Source organism: Oncorhynchus kisutch, linkage group LG15 (genome assembly GCF_002021735.2).
Source record: "Oncorhynchus kisutch isolate 150728-3 linkage group LG15, Okis_V2, whole genome shotgun sequence".
In the NCBI taxonomy this organism is placed as follows: Eukaryota; Metazoa; Chordata; class Actinopteri; order Salmoniformes; family Salmonidae; genus Oncorhynchus; species Oncorhynchus kisutch.
In genome coordinates this window covers 93,300,420-93,322,924 of record NC_034188.2, presented here as the reverse complement: position 1 = coordinate 93,322,924, position 22,505 = coordinate 93,300,420, and the positions used below count along the sequence as shown (strand labels likewise).

At 42.2% G+C, this 22,505-nt stretch overlaps 1 protein-coding gene across 1 annotated transcript in view; it reads left to right on the top strand.

Moving 5' to 3' along the window:
- Positions 1-4,860, top strand: part of maml2 (mastermind like transcriptional coactivator 2) — a 146,204-nt gene extending 141,344 nt beyond the window's left edge. Inside the window, exons 4-5 of the mRNA XM_031791309.1 lie at positions 2,690-2,795; positions 2,934-4,860. Coding sequence (XP_031647169.1) covers positions 2,690-2,795; positions 2,934-3,859 — 1,032 coding nt within the window. The 3' untranslated portion in view covers positions 3,860-4,860. The remainder of the gene's footprint in view (positions 1-2,689; positions 2,796-2,933) is intronic.
- The last annotated feature ends 17,645 nt before the right edge of the window (positions 4,861-22,505 follow it).

Genomic DNA, 22,505 nt, shown 5'->3' with positions numbered 1-22,505 from the left:
TGAGCCCTAGGTTATCATGTTAACATCTGACTCTGAGCTCTAGGTTATCATGTTAACATCTGACTCTGCTCTAGGTTAACATCAAATCAAATCAAATTTATTTATATAGCCCTTCGTACATCAGCTGATATCTCAAAGTGCTGTACAGAAACCCAGCCTAAAACCCCAAACAGCAAGCAATGCAGGTGTAGAAGCACGGTGGCTAGGAAAAACTCCCTAGAAAGGCCAAAACCTAGGAAGAAACCTAGGAGAGGAACCAGGCTATGTGGGGTGGCCAGTCCTCTTCTGGCTGTGCCGGGTGGAGATTATAACAGAACATGGCCAAGATGTTCAAATGTTCATAAATGACCAGCATGGTCGTATAATAATAAGGCAGAACAGTTGAAACTGGAGCAACAGCACGGTCAGATGGACTGGGGACAGCAAGGAGTCATCATGTCAGGTAGTCCTGGGGCATGGTCCTAGGGCTCAGGTCCTCCGAGAGAGAGAAAGAAAAAGAGAAGGAGAGAATTAGAGAACGCACACTTAGATTCACACAGGACACCGAATAGGACAGGAGAAGTACTCCAGATATAACAAACTGACCCTAGCCCCCCAACACAAACTACTGCAGCATAATTACTGGAGGCTGAGACAGGAGGGGTCAGGAGACACTGTGGCCCCATCCGAGGACACCCCCGGACAGGGCCAAACAGGAAGGATATAACCCCACCCACTTTGCCAAAGGACAGCCCCCACACCACTAGAGGAATATCTTCACCCACCAACTTACCATCCTGAGACAGGGCCGAGTATAGCCCACAAAGATCTCCACCATGGCACAACACAAGGGGGGGCGCCAACCAAGACAGGATGACCACATCAGTGAATCAACCCACTCAGGTGACGCACCCCTTCCAGGGACGGCATGAGAGAGCCCCAGTAAGCCAGTGACTCAGCCCCTGTAATAGGGTTAGAGGCAGAGAATCCCAGTGGAAAGAGGGGAACCGGCCAGGCAGAGACAGCAAGGGCGGTTCGTTGCTCCAGAGCCTTTCCGTTCACCTTCCCACTCCTGGGCCAGACTACACTCAATCATATGACCCACTGAAGAGATGAGTCTTCAGTAAAGACTTAAAGGTTGAGACCGAGTTTGCATCTCTGACATGGGTAGGCAGACCGTTCCATAAAAATTGAGCTCTATAGGAGAAAGCCCTGCCTCCAGCTGTTTGCTTAGAAATTCTAGGGACAATTAGGAGGCCTGCGTCTTGTGACCGTAGCGTATGTGTAGGTATGTATGGCAGGACCAAACCTGAGAGATAGGTAGGAGCAAGCCCATGTAATGCTTTGTAGGTTAGCAGTAAAACCTTGAAATCAGCCCTTGCTTTGACAGGAAGCCAGTGTAGAGAGGCTAGCACTGGAGTAATATGATCACATTTTTTGGTTCTAGTCAGGATTCTAGCAGCCGTATTTAGCACCAACTGAAGTTTATTTAGTGCTTTATCCGGGTAGCCGGAAAGTAGAGCATTGCAGTAGTCTAACCTAGAAGTGACAAAAGCATGGATACATTTTTCTGCATAATTTTTGGACAGAAAGTCTCTGATTTTTGCAATGTTACGTAGATGGAAAAAAGCTGTCCTTGAAATGGTCTTGATATGTTCTTCAAAAGAGAGATCAGGGTCCAGAGTAACGCCGAGGTCCTTCACAGTTTTATTTGAGGCGACTGTACAACCATTAAGATTAATTATCAGATTCAACAGAAGATCTCTTTGTTTCTTGGGACCTAGAACAAGCATCTCTGTTTTGTCCGAGTTTAAAAGTAGAAAGTTTGCAGCCATCCAATTCCTTATGTCTGAAACACATGCTTCTAGCAAGGGCAATTTTGGGGCTTCACCATGTTTCATTGAAATGTACAGCTGTGTGTCATCCGCATAGCAGTGAAAGTTAAGATTATGTTTTCGAATAACATCCCCAAGAGGTAAAATATATAGTGAAAACAATAGTGGTCCTAAAACAGAACCTTGAGGAACACCGAAATGTACAGTTGATTTGTCAGAGGACAAACCATTCACAGAGACAAACTGATATCTTTCCGACAGATGAGATCTAAACCAGGCCAGAACTTGTCAGTGTAGACCAATTTGGGTTTCCAATCTCTCCAAAAGAATGTGGTGATCGATGGTATCAAAAGCAGCACTAAGGTTCCATAAAAACATCTGACATCTGACTCTGAGCTCTAGGTTATCATGTTAACATCTGACTCTGAGCTCTAGGTTATCATGTTAACATCTGACTCTGAGCTCTAGGTTATCATGTTAACACCTGACTCTGAGCTCTAGGTTATCGTGTTAACATCTGACTCTGAGCTCTAGGTTATCATGTTAACATCTGACTCTGAGCTCTAGGTTATCATGTTAACATCTGACTCTGAGCTCTAGGTTATCATGTTAACATCTGACTCTGAGCTCTAGGTTATCATGTTAACATCTGACTCTGAGCTCTAGGTTATCATGTTAACATCTGACTCTGAGCTCTAGGTTATCATGTTAACATCAATGACTGAGCTCTAGGTTAACATGTGACTCTGTCTTACAAAATGTTTCACTTTGGGAACTCAGACAGTTCCCACGCGTTCCCCTTCAATCCCACCCCTGACAATCTCATGTTGGATTTGAACATTGTTGTTTCATTGTCTCTTTCTGTTGTGTTTCAGGACAAAATCAATAGTAGCCAGGATCTGTTTAACCGTCATCTAACCAGACCACCACCAGACTATAAACAGCCCAGAGGAATGGTCCAACCTACAGGCCTTTTCACAGGTACATCATTCATTTGAATCATTCATTGCTTCCATGTAGGAAGGAAAAAAACAGTATTGGCTCTTAATGGTTTTCCATCATTGTTTGTGTCTGTATGAGCCAATCAGAACAGAATCAGAACAATCTTTGTGTATTCAGGTATGAGTTCTTCCCAGTCGTTGTCGACCAACGGGTCTGACCAGAGTGACCTTCTATCCATGTCCTGCCACATGCCCAGTGGCCCGGGATCCAAGATGACCCCTCCTCCCACGGACTGGAGGTTTGGAAGAGGTCCCCACACTCACCAGATCCAACAGCACAACAACCAGACCAAGATGGGACTCGGAGTCGGAGGAGGACTCAACCAAAACAAGTCCAGGTTCCCTGGTCCTCCCAACGGCCAGGGTAATGGGTTTGAGGTGGGTGGTCTTACCAGTGTACAACATCCCTCAAGGACATCAGTAGGCCAGCAGGGTGGAGGGATGCCCAGTCAGGGGCAGGGTCTCGGGCTGGGGGGTGTGATGGGCTGGCCTCCTGGAGCTAAAGCTCCCATCATGGTCCCTGGGTCTCTCGGGGTAAGGCAGCCCCCGAACTCACTCCAACCACAGGGGGCCCATTCCCAGTCTCAGCTCGACATGTCCAGCCACCAGTACCCTCCTGGCCCCCGGCACATAGGCCCTGGCCCACCCAACCAGGTGGCACCAGAAATTGGCATGCTGCCTCTGAACCCAGGCCTCCGCAACTCCACCACCACCACCAACCCCAGACCCAGCCAACCCATGATGCCTCCTCTGCCAGGGCTACCAAGCCTCAACCAGGCCTCTCCGGAGCAGAGGGTTCCCGCTGGGGGCAGCACCATCGGGGTCTTCCCACCACATAACCACAACCCTGGGGGAAGCTACCAGACCCAGAACAGCCGGGCTGTTAACCGACTGACCTTTGAATTCCTCCAGGAGGGAGACAACACCGTCCCAGGGATCAACACTGACTCAGACTTCATCGACTCGCTGCTGAAGTCTGGATCCGGCAACGACGACTGGATGAAAGACATCAACCTCGATGAGATCCTGGGCAGTCACTCATAAAATGACCTCGATGAGATCCTGGGCAGTCACTCATAAAGTGGGATGATGTGGGATTGCATAAATAGGGCCCAGAGTTTTCCCATGCAGCTCTCATGAATTCAGGTTCATTCCAGAGAGTTTTTCTCTTCTATTCTCATGAATTCAGGTTCATTCCAGAGTTTTTCTCTTCTTCAAGTCTCATGAATTTGGGTTCATTCCAGAGAGTTTTTCTGTAGAACAATTCCACAGAATTGGTGGCCAGTTTTTCAATCAAAACATTCCATAGAATTGGAAGCGCTGGTCAGGAGTTTTTCCAGGTTAGATGGGCCATGTGGTGTGGAAAAACTCCTGGCCTTAATTATAGGCTCCAACTAGAGCCAGGAGCTCCTCCCTCTTCTGGTCAGGATAAACTCCAGGACCCATCCATAAAGACTGATAACTGCAAACGCAGAACTTTCCCCATACAGAGACTATGGATGGCCTTGGGAGTGCATCCCAAATGGCACCCTATTCCCTTTATAGTGCACTACTTCTGACCAGGATCCATAGGGCTATGGTTGAAAGTAGTGCACTATATAGGGAATAGGGTATCATTTGAAACACAGACCATGAATGGCCATGAGTCAGAATTCACCTAAAGGGATTACATTTGCAAAGCTATAATGTCATTTTGTAAACCCAATATATAATTTGATATCTAATTGTACTTTTTGTGTATTCCTGTGAAGAAATATATATTCTGTATAATAATATTTTAGTACATTATAAAGGTTAATTGAATAAGAAGATTCTCTGACAGCGTCTTGACCTGATTCTGAATATATTCTATCAAACCTTTCTCTTTTCATAACATGGGTGTCGTCCAAAAATGTCACCCTATTCCATACATAGTGCACTACCCAGTCTTCATTATGTAGGGGATAGGGTGTCATTTCTGACACAGATATGGGAGGTAGTGTACTGCTAGTGACTAGAGCCATGTGGGCCCTGTAATACATGGGGTAGAGGGGTCCAACCATGGTCAACTGTGAACAGGAAGTGGCTGTCATACTTCCAGACTTTGTCCAAAATGACGCCGTAATTCCCCTTTTATTACCAGTATGCACAGTATGAAGTAGAGTACTGTAGTAGGGAATAGGGTGTCATGACAGGATATACCTCCCCTTTTATTATGCTCTACCACATTATGCTCTGGTCAGAAGTAGAGTACTGTAGTAGGGAATAGGGTGTCATGACAGGATATACCTCCCCTTTTATTATGCTCTACCACATAATGCTCTGGTCAGAAGTAGAGTACTGTAGTAGGGAATAGGGTGTCATGGCAGGATATACCCCCCCTCCCCACCCAGACCCATCATGGTGTTTCATGTTTTGAATGATGATGCTGTCTCAGGTGTTTGTTATATTTACCACAGACACTTACTCATCATGTTATTTCTACTTGTCTGGCTTATCGCCTGGGACTGGTTTGAACGGCAAGCCACATCTTAAACCGTTTATTTTAGATTTTTGATCTAATATTTAATAATCTATTGGGAGAAAAAAATATATACGACATTATAAACAATCTAATGAATAAAAATGTTTTTAAATAAAGTGCCTTTGTACTTTCTGTTGCTGTTCCAGGAAAGATCAGGATTATTTAGAGAGCTAAATATTGGAAGAAATTAATTTGTTCAAAACTGTTCAACTATTGTCTTTCTCTCTCTCTGAGTCAACTACTCTCCACATGTTATACACTGCAGTGCTAGTTAGCTGTAGCTTATGCTTTCAGTACTAGATTCATTCTCTGATCCTTTGATTGGGTGGACAACATGACAGTTCATGCTGCAAGAGCTCTGATAGGTTGGAAGACGTCCTCCGGAAGTTGTCATAATTACTGTGTAAGTCTATGGAAGGGGGTGAGAACCATGAGCCTCCTAGGTTTTGTATTAAAGTCAATGTACCCAGAGGAGGACGGAGGCCCACACACACATAATTTTGGGATGCCTTTAAGGTGTACATTAGGGGAATGATAATCTCATACTCTGCAAAAAGTTCAATCTGATTTAGAAATTAAAATGTAATAAAATAATCAAATAAATCACTATCTTAGAAAAAGCCCATAGAAGTCTTGTACAAGAAAATTGAAAATAACATTTCTGAACTTAAGCAGGAAAATTATATTTTACTTTTGAAGAGAGACAACAATTACAGGTTAAACTCAAATGAAGAATATTACTTAATGGCAAATAAACCTGGTAAATATGACAAAATGAATATATGCTAAACCAGTTATAATTTTAAAAGATAAAGATTCAAATGTGGTAATTAGGAACAACAACGGGATTAATTACAATTTGAAAGCTTCTATGAGAATGTATATGAATCAGAATTAAACAACGTTTGGATGGATCCTACAGCTTTCTTAGACTCAACAACTCTGAAGCAATTATCAGCAGACAAAAAATAATCACTAAAAACAGTTCACCTAAGAAAACATATGCTGTTAAAACCATCACATGGAGGAAAGGATCTTCCACATAGAATTCTATTCAACGTTTTGGGACACAAAAGACCCCATATTTACACAAATGACAACACACATGTCACTAAATTTAGCACTTCCTAGTTCCATGTATCAAACAGCTATTTCAGTCATATTAAAACCAGGAGAATCTGGAGTCCCCTGCTGATTATAGACCCATAAATTTAAAAAATTATGACCATAAAATTTAAATAAAGCTTATAAACAAGGTAAACGTCTCTTACCAGACTAAACAAGGTAAACGTCTCTTACCAGACTAAACAAGGTAAACGTCTCTTACCAGACTAAACAAGGTAAACGTCTCTTACCAGACTAAACAAGGTAAACGTCTCTTACCAGACTAAACAAGGTAAACGTCTCTTACCAGACTAAACAAGGTAAACGTCTCTTACCAGACTAAACAAGGTAAACGTCTCTTACCAGACTAAACAAGGTAAACGTCTCTTACCAGACTAAACAAGGTAAACGTCTCTTACCAGACTAAACAAGGTAAACGTCTCTTACCAGACTAAACAAGGTAAACGTCTCTTACCAGACTAAACAAGGTAAACGTCTCTTACCAGACTAAACAAGGTAAACGTCTCTTACCAGACTAAACAAGGTAAACGTCTCTTACCAGACTAAACAAGGTAAACGTCTCTTACCAGACTAAACAAGGTAAACGTCTCTTACCAGACTAAACAAGGTAAACGTCTCTTACCAGACTAAACAAGGTAAACGTCTCTTACCAGACTAAACAAGGTAAACGTCTCTTACCAGACTAAACAAGGTAAACGTCTCTTACCAGACTAAACAAGGTAAACGTCTCTTACCAGACTAAACAAGGTAAACGTCTCTTACCAGACTAAACAAGGTAAACGTCTCTTACCAGACTAAACAAGGTAAACGTCTCTTACCAGACTAAACAAGGTAAACGTCTCTTACCAGACTAAACAAGGTAAACGTCTCTTACCAGACTAAACAAGGTAAACGTCTCTTACCAGACTAAACAAGGTAAACGTCTCTTACCAGACTAAACAAGGTAAACGTCTCTTACCAGACTAAACAAGGTAAACGTCTCTTACCAGACTAAACAAGGTAAACGTCTCTTACCAGACTAAACAAGGTAAACGTCTCTTACCAGACTAAACAAGGTAAACGTCTCTTACCAGACTAAACAAGGTAAACGTCTCTTACCAGACTAAACAAGGTAAGACTAGGTCTATAAAACTAGGTCAATAAAATAAGGTTTAGTAAAAATAGACACAAACATACAAGAACATGTTTCAGTTTAAAATAATTTGCAAAAAGATATATCTATAGATTGATTAATAATGGCTGTTAATGCCGAAAAGGTGTTAGACCGTCTTGAATGTCCTTTTCTATTCAAAGCTTTGGAAACTTTGTACTTTCCAGCAGAAATAATTCATTTTATAAAAATATTGTATGAATGTCCTAAACCAAAAATATACACAAATAATACATTCTCTGATGAAATTTCTTTTGGAAGAGGCACAAGACAGGGATGTCCCCTCTCCCCCCCCCCTCCTGTTTGCACTGGCAATTTAACCTTGCAGAAATAATCCGATCGGACCCAAACGTAACAGTTATCAGTATTGGTAAACATGAATAGCAACTAAACGTATTTGCAGATGATCTCCTGATACACCTGACCAATATTGAAAACACAATTTTGCAAAAAATATTTTCAGAATACTCTAGTCTCAGGATATAAAATAAAACGTGGAGAAAAACAAAATGGCAATAGGAAAAGGATAAATAATAACTCATGATATATAGCAGTCCTTTAACTTCTTATCGCTGCAGGGGCAGTATTGAGTAGCTTGGATGAAAGGTGCTCAGAGGTGCCCCGAGTAAACGGCCTGCTCCTCAGTCATAGTTGCTAATATATGCATATTATTATTAGTATTGGATATAAAACACTCTGAAGTTTCTAAAACTGTTTGAATGAGGTATGTGAGTATAACAGAACTCATATGGCAGGCAAAAACCTGAGAAGAAATCCAAACAGGAAGTTGGAAATCTGAAATTGGTCGATTTTCAACCCAGCACCTATTGAATACACAGTGGGATATGGAAGAACCGTCTTTAGAAACTTGAATGAGGCTTCTACTGTGATGTGGGGCTGAATGATGCAGGTGTCTTGTCACACGCAATTCACATGATAGCGACCTGCTTTCCATTGTTTCTCTACATACAAAGGAATTCTCCGGTTGGAACGTTATTGAAGATTTATGATAAAAACATCCTAAAGATTGATTCTATACTTAGTTTGAAATGTTTGTAAGACCTGCAATATAACTTTTTGAAGTTTTTGTCTGACGTTATGCTGGACCTGCACGTGCGTTTAACAAAAGTAGCTATTTGGACATAAATAATGGATATTATCGAACAAATCAAACATTTATTGTGGAACTAGGATTCCTGGGAGTGCATTCTGATGAAGATCAACAGAAGTAAAGGAATATTTATAATGTTATTTCTGATTTCTGTTGACTCCAACATGGCAGATAATTTTATTTGTTTTCTCAGCACCGTTCTCAGATTATTGCATGGTTTGCTCTTTCCGTAAAGTTTTTTAAAATCTGACACAGTGGTTGCATTAAGGAGAGGTATATCTATAATTCCACGTGTATAACTTGTATTTTAATCTATATTTATGATGAGTATTTCTGTTGAATCAATGTGGCTATGCAAACTCACTGGATGTTTTTGGAACTAGTGAACGTAACGCGCCAATGTAAACTCCAAAGATTTTTGGATATAAATATGAACTTTATCAAACAAAACATACATGTATTGTGTAACATGAAGTCCTATGAGTGTCATCTGATGAAGATCATCAAAGGTTAGTGATTAATTTTATCTCTATTTCTGATTTTTGTGTCTCCTCTCTATGGCTGGAAAAATGGCTGTGTTTTTCTGTGAGTTGGTGGTGACCTAACATAATCGTTTGTGGTGCTTTCGCTGTAAAGCCTATTTGAAATCGGAGACTGTGGTGGGATTAACAACAAGACTCCCTTTAAAACGGTATAAATTACAGTATAAGATACATGTATGTTTGAGGAATTTTAATTATGAGATTTCTGTTGTTTTGAATTTGGCGCCCTGCACTTTCACTGGCTGTTGTCATATAGAATCCCGCTAACGGGATTGCAGCCATAAGAAGTTTTAAGTAACACATAAAATATCAAATACTTGCTAGATATAGATTTATATATATAGATTTTAGATGCTTAATAAGTGACAACAAAAAACAAATATATAAAGATATTTATTCCAACTCAACAATATCAAAGCAGATCGAATGTCACGACCGTCGAATAATTGGACCAAGGCGCAGCGAGTAGAGTTCCACATTTTTACGAAGTGAAACTTCCAAAAACAACAAAGATATAATGATCGTGAAACACGTAGAGCACATAGGCACATAAAGAGCATACAAAACAATATCCCACATCGCAGGTGGGAAAAAAAGACACACTAAATATGATCCAAAATTAGAGGTAACGATTATCAGCTGCCTCCAATTGGGAACCATATACACACCAACATAGAAATATAATACAGAGAAACCCCCCTAGTCAAGACCTAAAACACCATGGAGAACCCAGGGGGCTCTCTATGGTCAGGGGTTGACAGTACCCCCAACTAGCATCGGTGGCATCTCCGGTGCGGAACGTAGCACCCGCTCAGACCGCGGATCCGGTGCTGAACGCCGTGCCCGGACTGGGGACCGACGCAGGAGGTTCAGGGCTGTAGACCGTCGCTGGAGACTCAGGGCTGGTGACACACTCTTCAGGGTGAGTGCGGGGAGCCGGCACAGGAAGTACCGGGCTGGGAAGGCGCACTGGAGGCCTGGTGTGTGGAGCCGGCACTGGTTTCACCGGACTGATTATTAAACCTCCTCCATGTATATCTCACTAGGTCAGGATATTAAACCTCCATGTATATCTCACTAGGTCAGGATATTAAACCTCCTCCGTGTATATCTCACTAGGTCAGGGTATTAAACCTCCTCCGTGTATATCTCACTAGGTCAGGATATTAAACCTCCATGTATATCTCACTAGGTACGGATATTAAACCTCCTCCATGTATATCTCACTAGGTCAGGATATTAAACCTCCTCCATGTATATCTCACTAGGTCAGGATATTAAACCTCCATGTATATCTCACTAGGTCAGGATATTAAACCTCCTCCATGGATATCTCACTAGGTCAGGATATTAAACCTCCTCCGTGTATATCTCACTAGGTCAGGATATTAAACCTCCATGTATATCTCACTAGGTCAGGATATTAAACCTCCTCCATGTATATCTCACTAGGTCAGGGTATTAAACCTCCTCCATGTATATCTCACTAGGTCAGGATATTAAACCTCCTCCATGTATATCTCACTAGGTCAGGATATTAAACCTCCTCCATGTATATCTCACTAGGTCAGGATATTAAACCTCCTCCATGTATATCTCACTAGGTCAGGATATTAAACCTCCATGTATATCTCACTAGGTCAGGATATTAAACCTCCATGTATATCTCACTAGGTCAGGATATTAAACCTCCTCCATGTATATCTCACTAGGTCAGGGTATTAAACCTCCTCCGTGTATATCTCACTAGGTCAGGATATGAAACCTCCATGTATATCTCACTAGGTCAGGATATTAAACCTCCATGTATATCTCACTAGGTCAGGATATTAAACCTCCTCCATGTATATCTCACTAGGTCAGGATATTAAACCTCCTCCATGTATATCTCACTAGGTCAGGATATTAAACCTCCTCCATGTATATCTCACTAGGTCAGGATATTAAACCTCCTCCATGTATATCTCACTAGGTCAGGATATTAAACCTCCTCCATGTATATCTCACTAGGTCAGGATATTAAACCTCCATGTATATCTCACTAGGTCAGGATATTAAACCTCCATGTATATCTCACTAGGTCAGGATATTAAACCTCCATGTATATCTCACTAGGTCAGGGTATTAAACCTCCTCCATGTATATCTCACTAGGTCAGGATATTAAACCTCCTCCATGTATATCTCACTAGGTCAGGATATTAAACCTCCTCCATGTATATCTCACTAGGTCAGGATATTAAACCTCCATGTATATCTCACTAGGTCAGGGTATTAAACCTCCTCCATGTATATCTCACTAGGTCAGGATATTAAACCTCCTCCATGTATATCTCACTAGGTCAGGATATTAAACCTCCTCCATGTATATCTCACTAGATCAGGATATTAAACCTCCATGTATATCTCACTAGGTCAGGATATTAAACCTCCATGTATATCTCACTAGGTCAGGATATTAAACCTCCATGTATATCTCACTAGGTCAGGATATTAAACCTCCATGTATATCTCACTAGGTCAGGATATTAAACCTCCTCCATGTATATCTCACTAGGTCAGGATATTAAACCTCCATGTATATCTCACTAGGTCAGGATATTAAACCTCCTCCATGTATATCTCACTAGGTCAGGATATTAAACCTCCATGTATATCTCACTAGGTCAGGATATTAAACCTCCTCCATGTATATCTCACTAGGTCAGGATATTAAACCTCCTCAGAGAGATTAAAGTAGATGTCACGTGTCAAAATTTTGATTGATGACCCTATGTGAACCTATGTGAACGCTATGTGAACCCTATGTAGTGATGACGTGTGCATGTCTTCTGGTCAGGCAAGCCTGGTTAGGTGGGGGCTATGGGGTGAGTAAGGGTCCATTTGACAGGCCGTTAATGATTGATGACCCAAGCCTGATAGGCAAGCCTGGTTAGGTGGGGGCTATGGGGTGAGTAAGGGTCCATTTGACAGGCCGTTAATGATTGATGACCCAAGCCTGATTTATGACCCTATGTAATGATTTATGACCCTATGTCATGTAGAAGGGTGCATGCCCAGGGTTGAGTAAGTGACCATGTGTCAGGTCAACCTGTTACTGTTTCTCACGGTTTGGGGTGGTTAATGCCCCTTATAAAGCGCCTGAACAATACCTGTTTAAGAGTGCACAAGATCTTAAGAATAACCATGGAATTTGGGATCGGTACCAAACAAGTGATGACGGTAACAACTGAAGCAGGCCCTCGGGTTGCCCATAGAGCAAGGGCAAAGTATCAACCAGCAATATATGATGCGCCAAAAAAACATTTTTTAAATGTGTATAGAACCCAAATACCGCCAGCAAATGCTCTGACAGATCAAGTGTTGATGTCTAATGGCCAGCAGTGGGGGTATCGGTTTGATTACCTGGCCTGTAGAGTGACCCTCTATACGGTAGATGAAGGAGAAGAATATACAGACCAGACTGTAGGCTTGGAATATGGTGTTGAAGACTGGTCGGTTTTTCGCAAGGTTGTGTGTCCTGAACTGAGCCTTATCACCAAGGGGTATAGTGTGTTCACGGGCCACGAGACCCGTTGGGAAGGTACCCCGGACTCCTCAGGACAAATATTTCACAGGGTGAAAATACAAAGAAAGAATGGCCGACCGTGCGGCAGCGTGGAGTTCTATATCGGCACCGAGGCAATCCGAAACCACAACCTTAGGGGTGGTGGCCTGACTGGGGATACCCGACTGCGTCTGCTTATTCCTTTTAAGAGTTGGGATGTACTGGAATTGAAAATGTTGCAACCGTTGGATGCTCTCTTTGTACAGAGACAACAGCGTCAGAGCCTTGTTCATTTAAAGAAGTGCATAATATATACGAATCGTAAAGATTACGATGCAAAAGAGCCTCAAGAAGATACAGCGTCAGAAGAAAACTAAGTAAGCGGATGCTTTAACCCCGCCCCCCAGATACCCAATGGCCTTGTTCTACAATAAAAAGAAAAAAGCAGCCAGTTCTTCATTTCAGCATACACCATGGATCTCCAGACCATCTACGAGGAAGCCACTACGTCATGGGGGCCCGACACTAAAGACTCTATGCCACGAAGCCCTACACTCTACGCACCCCTGGCAAGACCCGTGACACCCCCGACATTTACCCAGCCTGAGGATGTGTTTGATGGGGTGGCCAGTACTATTTTTGTGGATACAATCAAGGCCTCTGTAGCTACACTTTTAAACGTGGTGATTGGCGAATATATACGAGAAAAATGCATCGGCTGTGAGATCAATCATCCCAGCCAGCGTCGTCATCCTTGCCTCTACGACCCTCCTAGATACTACTTTTTCAATCATTTTGAGGAGCTGGTGAAAAGACTGTGGTCCTGCCGTTTTATACCAGCGCTGGTCATCGCCCTGGAGTCTATGGGTATTGCGCCGTCTATCCCTAGAGTTTACGGGGTAACCGAAGCCTTCCTACATGAACTGAAGGAGGCCATCTTCATCCATGAGAAACTCAAAGAAATCCGACACACCCTGGTGGACGACAACAAATACAGGGAAGCTGTGGTGGCTGATGTGATGCTTTTCTGGCTCAATAAATCCCAAGAGACCGAGTGACATTTTGTTTATTTAGAGCTATGGGTAACTATGTGTCTACGATGTTTGAGCGAATAAATACATTTTTTCTTTTGAGAGACCTTACAAATGTTATGCATCAGATTATTGAAAATAAAGTGAACAATGTAAAGTTCTACACAACCCACAATACAGGGGTTATTGTAGAGCGTGTGTTAAAAATGGAGCAAATCATGAAACATGTCCGACATACGGGCGAGAGTTTACAATGGTCACATATGGTATCAAGGCTTGTTGAGGATTCTGAAGAACTAGAAATAACTTTGGCTAAGATTTTACATTATTTGTTTGAACCACCCTTTAATGTGAATGTGTATCATATTTGTTGTTTATATACTTATATATCAGACGTGTGTGTTTTAAAAATTCAGCGAAACAAACCTGTAAATCTAAACAATATATACAGGGTGTTGCATGCTGTGATTGTTGAGAAAACGGGGACTTGTATCTTGCAACAAATCCTGAATTGTCTGTATACGTAATAATTGTTGCATTCTTAAAATAAAAATTCACAAACTGAAATGTTGTCGTTATATGAAAGTGGCTCATTACAGTTATTGTACCTCAGAGAGGCAAGAAGGATGGCTGAGCAGCTGTTGAAAAACATATATTATAATCCCTCTAACCCCGGGTCTTATGGGGGTAAAGAGCGTTTACAGAGAGCTATAGTCGAAGAAACAGGTAGTCTGTTAAGCGATGCTAAAGTGAATGAATGGTTATCAGAGCAAGATGCCTACACTCTACATAAACCTGTAAGAAAACATTTTCCAAGAAATAGAGTTTTTTCTACGCATCCATTATCCCAATTTCAGGCGGATCTATGTGACATGCAGTCCCTTGCCGATAAAAATGATGGAAATCGCTACATGCTAACGGTTATAGATATTTTCTCTAAATTAGCCTATGTAAGGGTGTTAAAAAATAAGAGCGGGGCAGAGGTGACCAGGGCCTTTGAATCGATCTTGAAGGCAGGAGGCGCCCCCAAGAAAGTGCAGACGGATGGCGGAAAAGAATTTTTTAATAAAACATTTCAGAAGCTAATGAATAAGTATAATATAGTACATTTTGCTACAGGCTCTGATTTGAAAGCTTCGGTTGTGGAACGCTTTAATAGGACTTTGAAAGAGCGGATGTGGCGCTATTTTACAGCTCACAACACCAACCGATATACAGACATAGTTCAGGATTTAGTAAACGGGTACAACCACAGCTACCATAAGACTATACGTATGAAGCCCTCGGAGGTCTCTTCGGAAAACTCTTTTCAAGTCTTTAAAAATATGTATGGTTTGTTCCCACTTCGCCGTAAGAAAAAAATGACTTTTAAATTCCTAGTGGGTGACTTGGTGCGTATATCAAAGTTGAGGGGTGTTTTCGACAAAAAATACGAACAAGGCTTTAGCTCGGAGTTGTTTACCGTTACCGAATGTCTGCCACGCATTCCGCCGGTCTACAAATTAAAAGATTATGACGGGGATCTTATAGAGGGAGCTTTTTATGAGAAGGAATTACAGAAGGTCCAGTTGGGTAAAGACAAAGTCTTTCACGTGGAGGAGATTCTAGATCAGAAGAGAGAAAAGGGTAAAAAATGGTTACTGGTCCGCTGGAAAAACTGGCCTCAAAAGTTCAACAGTTGGGTATTGGAGCAGGATGTGGTGGAGGCAACGGGGGTTAATTTAAACCCCTAGTCATGATAACTAGCGCATCATTCGCGTGTACACAGTTGGGCATCATGGAACACAGCGGCTTCTACCTGACTCTCCCCAGTAATGCGTCGGCACAGATATATCGTAATAATCAGAGTTCGAAGTATACAACCAATTTTCCAAAGCCTATAGAGTTATCAGAGGCTTGGGAAGTAGGTCTCAGCGAGATTACATACCCCCATAGTTGGTATAATATCAAAGCTAAGGACCGTGATTTTTATTGCAAAAGGTTCTCGGAACCTGCGATACTTATTAAGCTTAAAAAAGGTTTCTATAGAACCGTCGACAGGATCGTCTCAGAGTTGAATGAACACCTAACCCTGAACAAGATGGAAATATTCCTATTCTACAATCCAATCCATAAAAGGATACAAATCTCAGGGCCTGCTAACGGAGGTATAAAGACCAGCGGTAATTTATCCTACATGTTGGGGATGGGTCCCAATAAATGGACGTATGTGAACGATAAATTATTCCCATTCCCTGCGGATATACATGCAGGCTTTTACAACATATTTGTCTATACCGACATCATAACCTATCAAAGGGTCGGAGACAGCTGTGTGCCCCTCCTGCGAACAGTTCATATAGACGGCAAGGATGGGGACATCGTCACTGTCAATTATGACAAGCCGCACTACGTACATGTCAGCAAGAACTATATTGAAAACATTCTGGTTGAGCTTAAAACGGATCAGAACGAAAACATTGAATTTACTTATGGTAAAACGATTGTAAAACTCCACTTTAGACCCACCAAAACCTCTCTACATATATAATAGCTGTATTATATTTATAAACATAATACAAATAAAAGTGTTATGGAGCACCATCAGCTCGACCCTAACCGTTATGTTTCATACTATGTGGATCAAGTGGGTAATGGACTACCAGGATATCATGGAGCGCCGACAATGTATGGTTCGGGGATAGGAGGTATATTCCGTAACCTCTTCAGGATGGTTTTACCGTTTATGAAGAGAGGCTTCAGCATAGCCAAACCACATTTAAAATCAGCGGCTAAAAATATAGTAAGTGAGGTTGTAGCCAATGCTATGACCCGAAGGGCGTCACCAGAGGTGGAGCATCAAGAAGGCTCGGGGCTTATGATATTGTCTCGAAGGCCAAAAAAGAGACCCCCTGGTTTAAGGCGTAGACCTGCACCTAAAAAGCGGCGGTTAACTGTTAAAAGAACCTCAGTAAGTCAAAGACGGGGTAAAGTGAGGAGGTCTGTACCAAAACAGGCTAAAAGAATACTAGGAAGTATTTTCTAAAAGAATAAGTGACATGGCTCTTTTACATCGAATGTCCTCTGAAGCTATAAAGACAGAACTTGATCTTTTCACGGCACCGTTAACGCAGCATTCAATAGATAGATCCAGTTATGTGGAGATAGCCCCTCTCTCTGCTATTACCGATAACGGGCCTATCGAATTTTTCATACCAGGCCATGGTGACAACTATCTGGACCTCAACAACACCTTGGTGCATTTACGTCTAAAAGTGACCAAAAGAGATGGGTCTAATATTGCAGACGATGCCAAAGTGAGTCTCATTAATTACCCCTTGGCCACCATTTTCTCCCAAGTTGATGTGACTTTGGGTGAACGCCTAATCAGTCAAAGCAGCGCTACATACCCTTATAGAGCCATCATGGAGTGTTTACTAAACTACTCCGAAGACACTCTCAAAACCCAATTTAGCGCCGGGCTGTTTAGCAAGGATACTGCAGGAGCCTCTATGGAATCGACAGACCCTTCCACCGGTGCAAACAAAGGACTAGCGGCACGAGCTCGCTACTGCGCCGAATCTCGAGAGTTTCATTTGCTAGGCCCTATACACTCTGACATTTTCTTTCAAGAACGGTTACTCTTAAATTCGGTTGATTTAAGATTAAAATTAACCAGGGCCAAGGATGATTTTTGCCTGATGTCTCCCCAAGACGGGGATTTTAGTTTGAAAGTGTTGGGGGCAACCCTTTTTATTAAAAAAGTATCTGTATCTCCGGCCGTGCGCCTGGGTCACTCACATGCTTTGATGAAAGGAAATGCCCTTTACCCTCTCCAAAGAATTACCATGAAAACCTTTAGCATACCTGTGGGCAGTAGAATCTGCAGTCAAGAAAACCTATTTCTAGGCCCTTTACCTAGATATGTGGTTATAGGTCTGGTTGATCACGCCTCTAATACGGGCAGTTTAGATAAAAAACCCTTTAATTTTCAGCACTTCAATGCAGAGTATGTAGCGCTCTGTCAGGACGGACGTCAGGTTCCGGCGAAGGCTTTCCAACCACAATTTAATAACAACATATCTGTGCGAGAATTTTACAATCTATTCCTGGCTACAGGGCGACATCTAAAAGATCTCTCTTTACCTATTGACAGAAATGATTTTGCAGAGGGTTACACATTGTATGCTTTCAATTTATCACCTGATGATGACACCTCAGGAAATCTGTCTGTGGTGTCCCAAGGTAACCTCAGGCTGGAAATGCGTTTCCGTACACCTTTAGCCTGTACAGTTAGCATGATTGTTTACGCATGCTCTGATTCAATCTTGGAAGTGAATGCCCGAAGACAGGTCTTAGTGGATTATTATTAAGGACCTTTGAACAAAGACATGAATACCCAAGAGTTGGACGGTCTCATGAGCCGCTTGATTGGAAAACAATTTTGTGGAGTGTTGGCTTGTGATGAATTACCTATTGAGATATGGTCTGAGAGGCCTGCAATGTTTATTGTCAATACCCATCCTAAACACATGCCTGGTGAACATTGGCTAGCTATGACATTAGAACAGGAAGGTGGACGAAAAATCTCAACTTTTTTTGATTCCTATGGCTTTCCCCCCGGTTTTTCACATTTCCCTAAATCTATTAAAGATTTTTTGACCCTAAACGGTACAAAGATCTACTACAACATCAAACAAGTGCAAGATAACCTTTCCACTACATGCGGTCACCACTGTGTATTTTACCTGTGCCAAAGAGCCCGGGGAGTTTCTTTTGAAGATGTTATGTCTCTTTATAAGGATGATTTAAGAAGTAATGATAACCTTGTATCTTGTTTTGTTAGAAAATATCAAAAGTGTTCAAATGTGTGTCCTTTAAGAACGCGTAATCAAGGCGTATGCTCACGTCATATGTTTCAAGAATGCCACAAATGTTAACTTGCTTATTTTTCAAATAAAAAATTTATTGAATTTAATCATAGTCATTCAAAAGTCATTTTCAAAAGTCTAACCACGCCGAGAGATCGGGTTTAGGAAAAGGTCCTGAGACGTTCATGGGAGTAAATGAGTTAGCATCATCGCTTTCATATGGGGCCGGTGTCGTTGGGGCATCTTTAGGGGTGCTGTATCTCGTTGAAGGCTTTTGTTTTAAAGCTTGAATCTGTTGACGAAGCTTATGGTTGGGTACACCGGAGAGGGGGATGTTGAGGATTGCCAGGGCCTTAAGAAACTGACGCCAGCCGGGAGGCCTTCGGTCATCAGCAACCTTGTGGGCAGCCGTGGTACTTTTAAGCAAGTCCTGCATATGGGACCCCCTAACCACAGAGCCCTGAAGGATAAACTCTCCAGAGTCGTTCCAAGCAGCTATCCCCTTTGAGTCTTTTATCTTGTTCATAATGTATTTAACATTCTTCCTGTTACGTAAAGGCACATGTGTCAGTAGGTCATGCATAACTTTATCTTCAAATGGCATTTGAGCTTCACCCGACATATTATCTCCACTAGGTAAGATCGACGGTACAGGCCTTACAGGGGCATGGCTATCGTTAGGTTCGACATCTGTTAAAGGGTCCGGTAGGGAAAGGGTTAAATGGTTAGTCTCTCTCTCCCCTTGCTTTACCCGAGTCAAATACCTTTGCATTAGGTTTGTGTATTTTTGAATCTTATCATAGGGGTTCAATCCTTTTCGGTTCAAAACATCCTTCATGGCCGTATCCAAATCATTTTCCGCTGTTTGTCTGATATCTTCAGGACCCTGCATTTGTTTTTTAAGTCTATCCAACTCTTGTTGAGGCACCAAGTACATTTTAGTGGCCATCACACCACGTGTTCAACCCCCACGTCTGGCCGCAATAAGGCTGGTGATGAAGGGCACGGCTATACTGAGTAAAGGTAGAAGAAAACCCCCAGACTGTTGTATACTATGTCTTTTCTTTTGAAGACTGGCCCTTTTATTGGCAAAGAGTTTGATCGCTGTCTTTTGTCTCCTTAATTTTTTCAATTGGTTCAGGGTGAGTGGAATGCGTCCTTTGAGAAGATTCAAAGCAATCTCACATAGGGCTAATATGAGATCTGAAGAACAGCGACCCAAGATGGCCTTCCGTTCTTTAGCTGTAGAACCTACTAGCCTTCTCAAGAGGGGGAGGTTTCTTTTTAAACGCAGAGACATAGCGTTTACTTTTTAGGAAGGTATGCAGCAGGCCTCTCCCCCGGAAACAGCCCTGTACGTAGCCTAAGGTGTTCTGGAGTATTTGCTTTTAAATCCACGATTAAATAAGAAAATGGCTCTTTGGTAGCGTCCTCATAGCTCTCCATAAAGTATGATTTCCGTCCAGGGTACATCTGCTGAGCTAGAGTGCTAATTTGCAGTTTGTCTCTAGGATTTTTAAACAATACCATGTAGTTGGCATTCAAGCTAATGGTCCGACTATTTTTACCTTGGTGAAACACATTCTGGACCAAGTAAAGCACGGACAGGTTTCTATGATGAGTATATTGGGTAAAAGCTCGTGCAATTTCAGGGTGTTCGCTACCAGCAAATAGCATATCGTCCAAAACCAGCAGATTATTTACATGTGGGGGGAGAAGTTCATCATCAGACAGAGAATCGGGTATTCCTTCAACAAACTTGATTTTTATTGTCTTCAATAATTCATCATACAGAGGTTGGTAACATGAATAACACCATACAATATTGTCAGGCTTTTGAGATAACACATGTTCAGAATTCTCTAAAATACTTTTTACAAAAAAAGTTTTACCACTGTTTGAAGGGCCTGCAATTAATGCTGAAAAAGGCAATTGTAGCCGGGGGTCAAAACCCTCGACAGCAGTCATAATATCTTAAGCTTTAAGACACACTGGGGCTTGTAGCATAAGTCAGTAGCCAAAGGGCAATGTGGTACCGTCAGGCAATAGCTGTCTCTTGTCATAGACTACCCTGAATCTTTTAGTGAGTGGTGCATTTCTTAGATGGAACCCCTTTTTATCCCTCACTATTTTGTTGTAGGAGCTCAAAATCTCCAAGTCACTATTCTTGTCCTTTACGAACCCCTCGACCAAGCGCGTGATTGATTCCAAGTTTACACGCGGTGCATTTTCATAGTTTTGAGTCACGCCTTTGGCTTTCAACACCACGTGATTGGCTTTAGTCCTAAAAGCATAGCTTTTTGGACCACATGAGGACCATTCTGTAATATGGTCACCCTCTTCGAGTTCACTCGTTAAACCCCCAAGATAGTTGCTAAGTGGGGGGGGTCCAATCCCCCGGTTTGCTTACATAGACCACAGAGTCTGTGTCGTGGTAAAGAACCCGCCTCTGAAGCTGTTCCATGAGGGTGTACAGTTCAAGGCGGCCATAGGCTGTGGTAAATGCTGCAAGAAACACATTTACATTACCCGGGGGTAGAACCCACTTTTGGTGGCGCCTCCATTGCACCAAGGCAATGTCTTGACTCAAGAAGGAAAAATGTGAAATTTCGTATTGGTCCGAAAAAACAAATTCCAAAAATTCTTCGGGGTCTTTAATGATCGAAGTTGTTAGCATATTGCATCTCTGCGCTAATTTCCCCCAAAGGGAGTTCAAGTACAATTTCGACACATTTCTTTTGGTTTTGTTGACCTCTATTCTGTCAGGGTCAAGAAGTATGCCTTCTCTGTCATGGTAGTCTTGAATGTACTGGTCTTTACTTTCTTGATCTGTGACCGATGCAGGATAGCCTGAAGCCATCTGCTTGCATCTCAAGAAGGTTTTGATGTACTCTTTAAAAAGTGTGTCTGATTTCCTGGAAAAGTTCCACACTTCAAAGATTTTGGCCACACGATACCCCTTCTCTAAAGCCTTAGAGAATTCTACAGTGACCCATACACCGGTCAGGGCTCTTTCTTGATCTGTGTGATCACAGGGGTTTTCCTGGTTGTGGTTTTCACAGCATGTGCGACAAAGGGGAAAGAAAAGTTTTCCTTTAGGACCCTTGTAAGGCAACACAGGTATAAACAGCCCCCTAGGAGGGTAGACAGTCGCTTTGATTAAACCAAAATAATTTTGGGGTTCGTCAAAGTCGCTGTGAATAATTTCAGGATGCCCTATAGGATAGAATGAGGAACTCATTACATGAGGATATAGGGATGTAAAATCTACATAGCCTATTGTCTCGTCGGGTTGAGCTACATAACGCAATGTCAAAGCATTGGTCCGGCCTCCAAACAAGGCCTGTCGCGGTTCCAGGGGCTCTGGAGGGTCATAATGGGTAAGGAAGGCCTTAACACTAGGATCTGCCTTTTTGAGGGCTGTCCATTCGTGCTCCCACAAAACCACAACATTTAACCCGTAAGTAGCCTTTAAAGAATTCAGTTTGTCTTGAAACTCTTGGTACATTTCCCCAAAAGTCTTTTGGGTTAGGACACACAAGGTGTGGGGGACAAAGCATAATTTACACCCGTGGAAGAAACAACCGTTGTACTCATACACTGTCTCAACCCCGTCAATCTGTGTGTATCCATCTACATGGTAAGGCCCAAAAGCCTTCTCCCCCCGATTCAAAGCATGTTGGATAAAAATATCTTTATCCTGGGCCAAGTACTCCAACCATTGAATGGAACCACTAGAGTAGGCCTTGAATTGGCGTCGGTAGTTGTCTGGCGATGGGATAGCTATAGATTCAGGAGTTAGATAGTGTGTACGATAGGTTTTCATGCACGC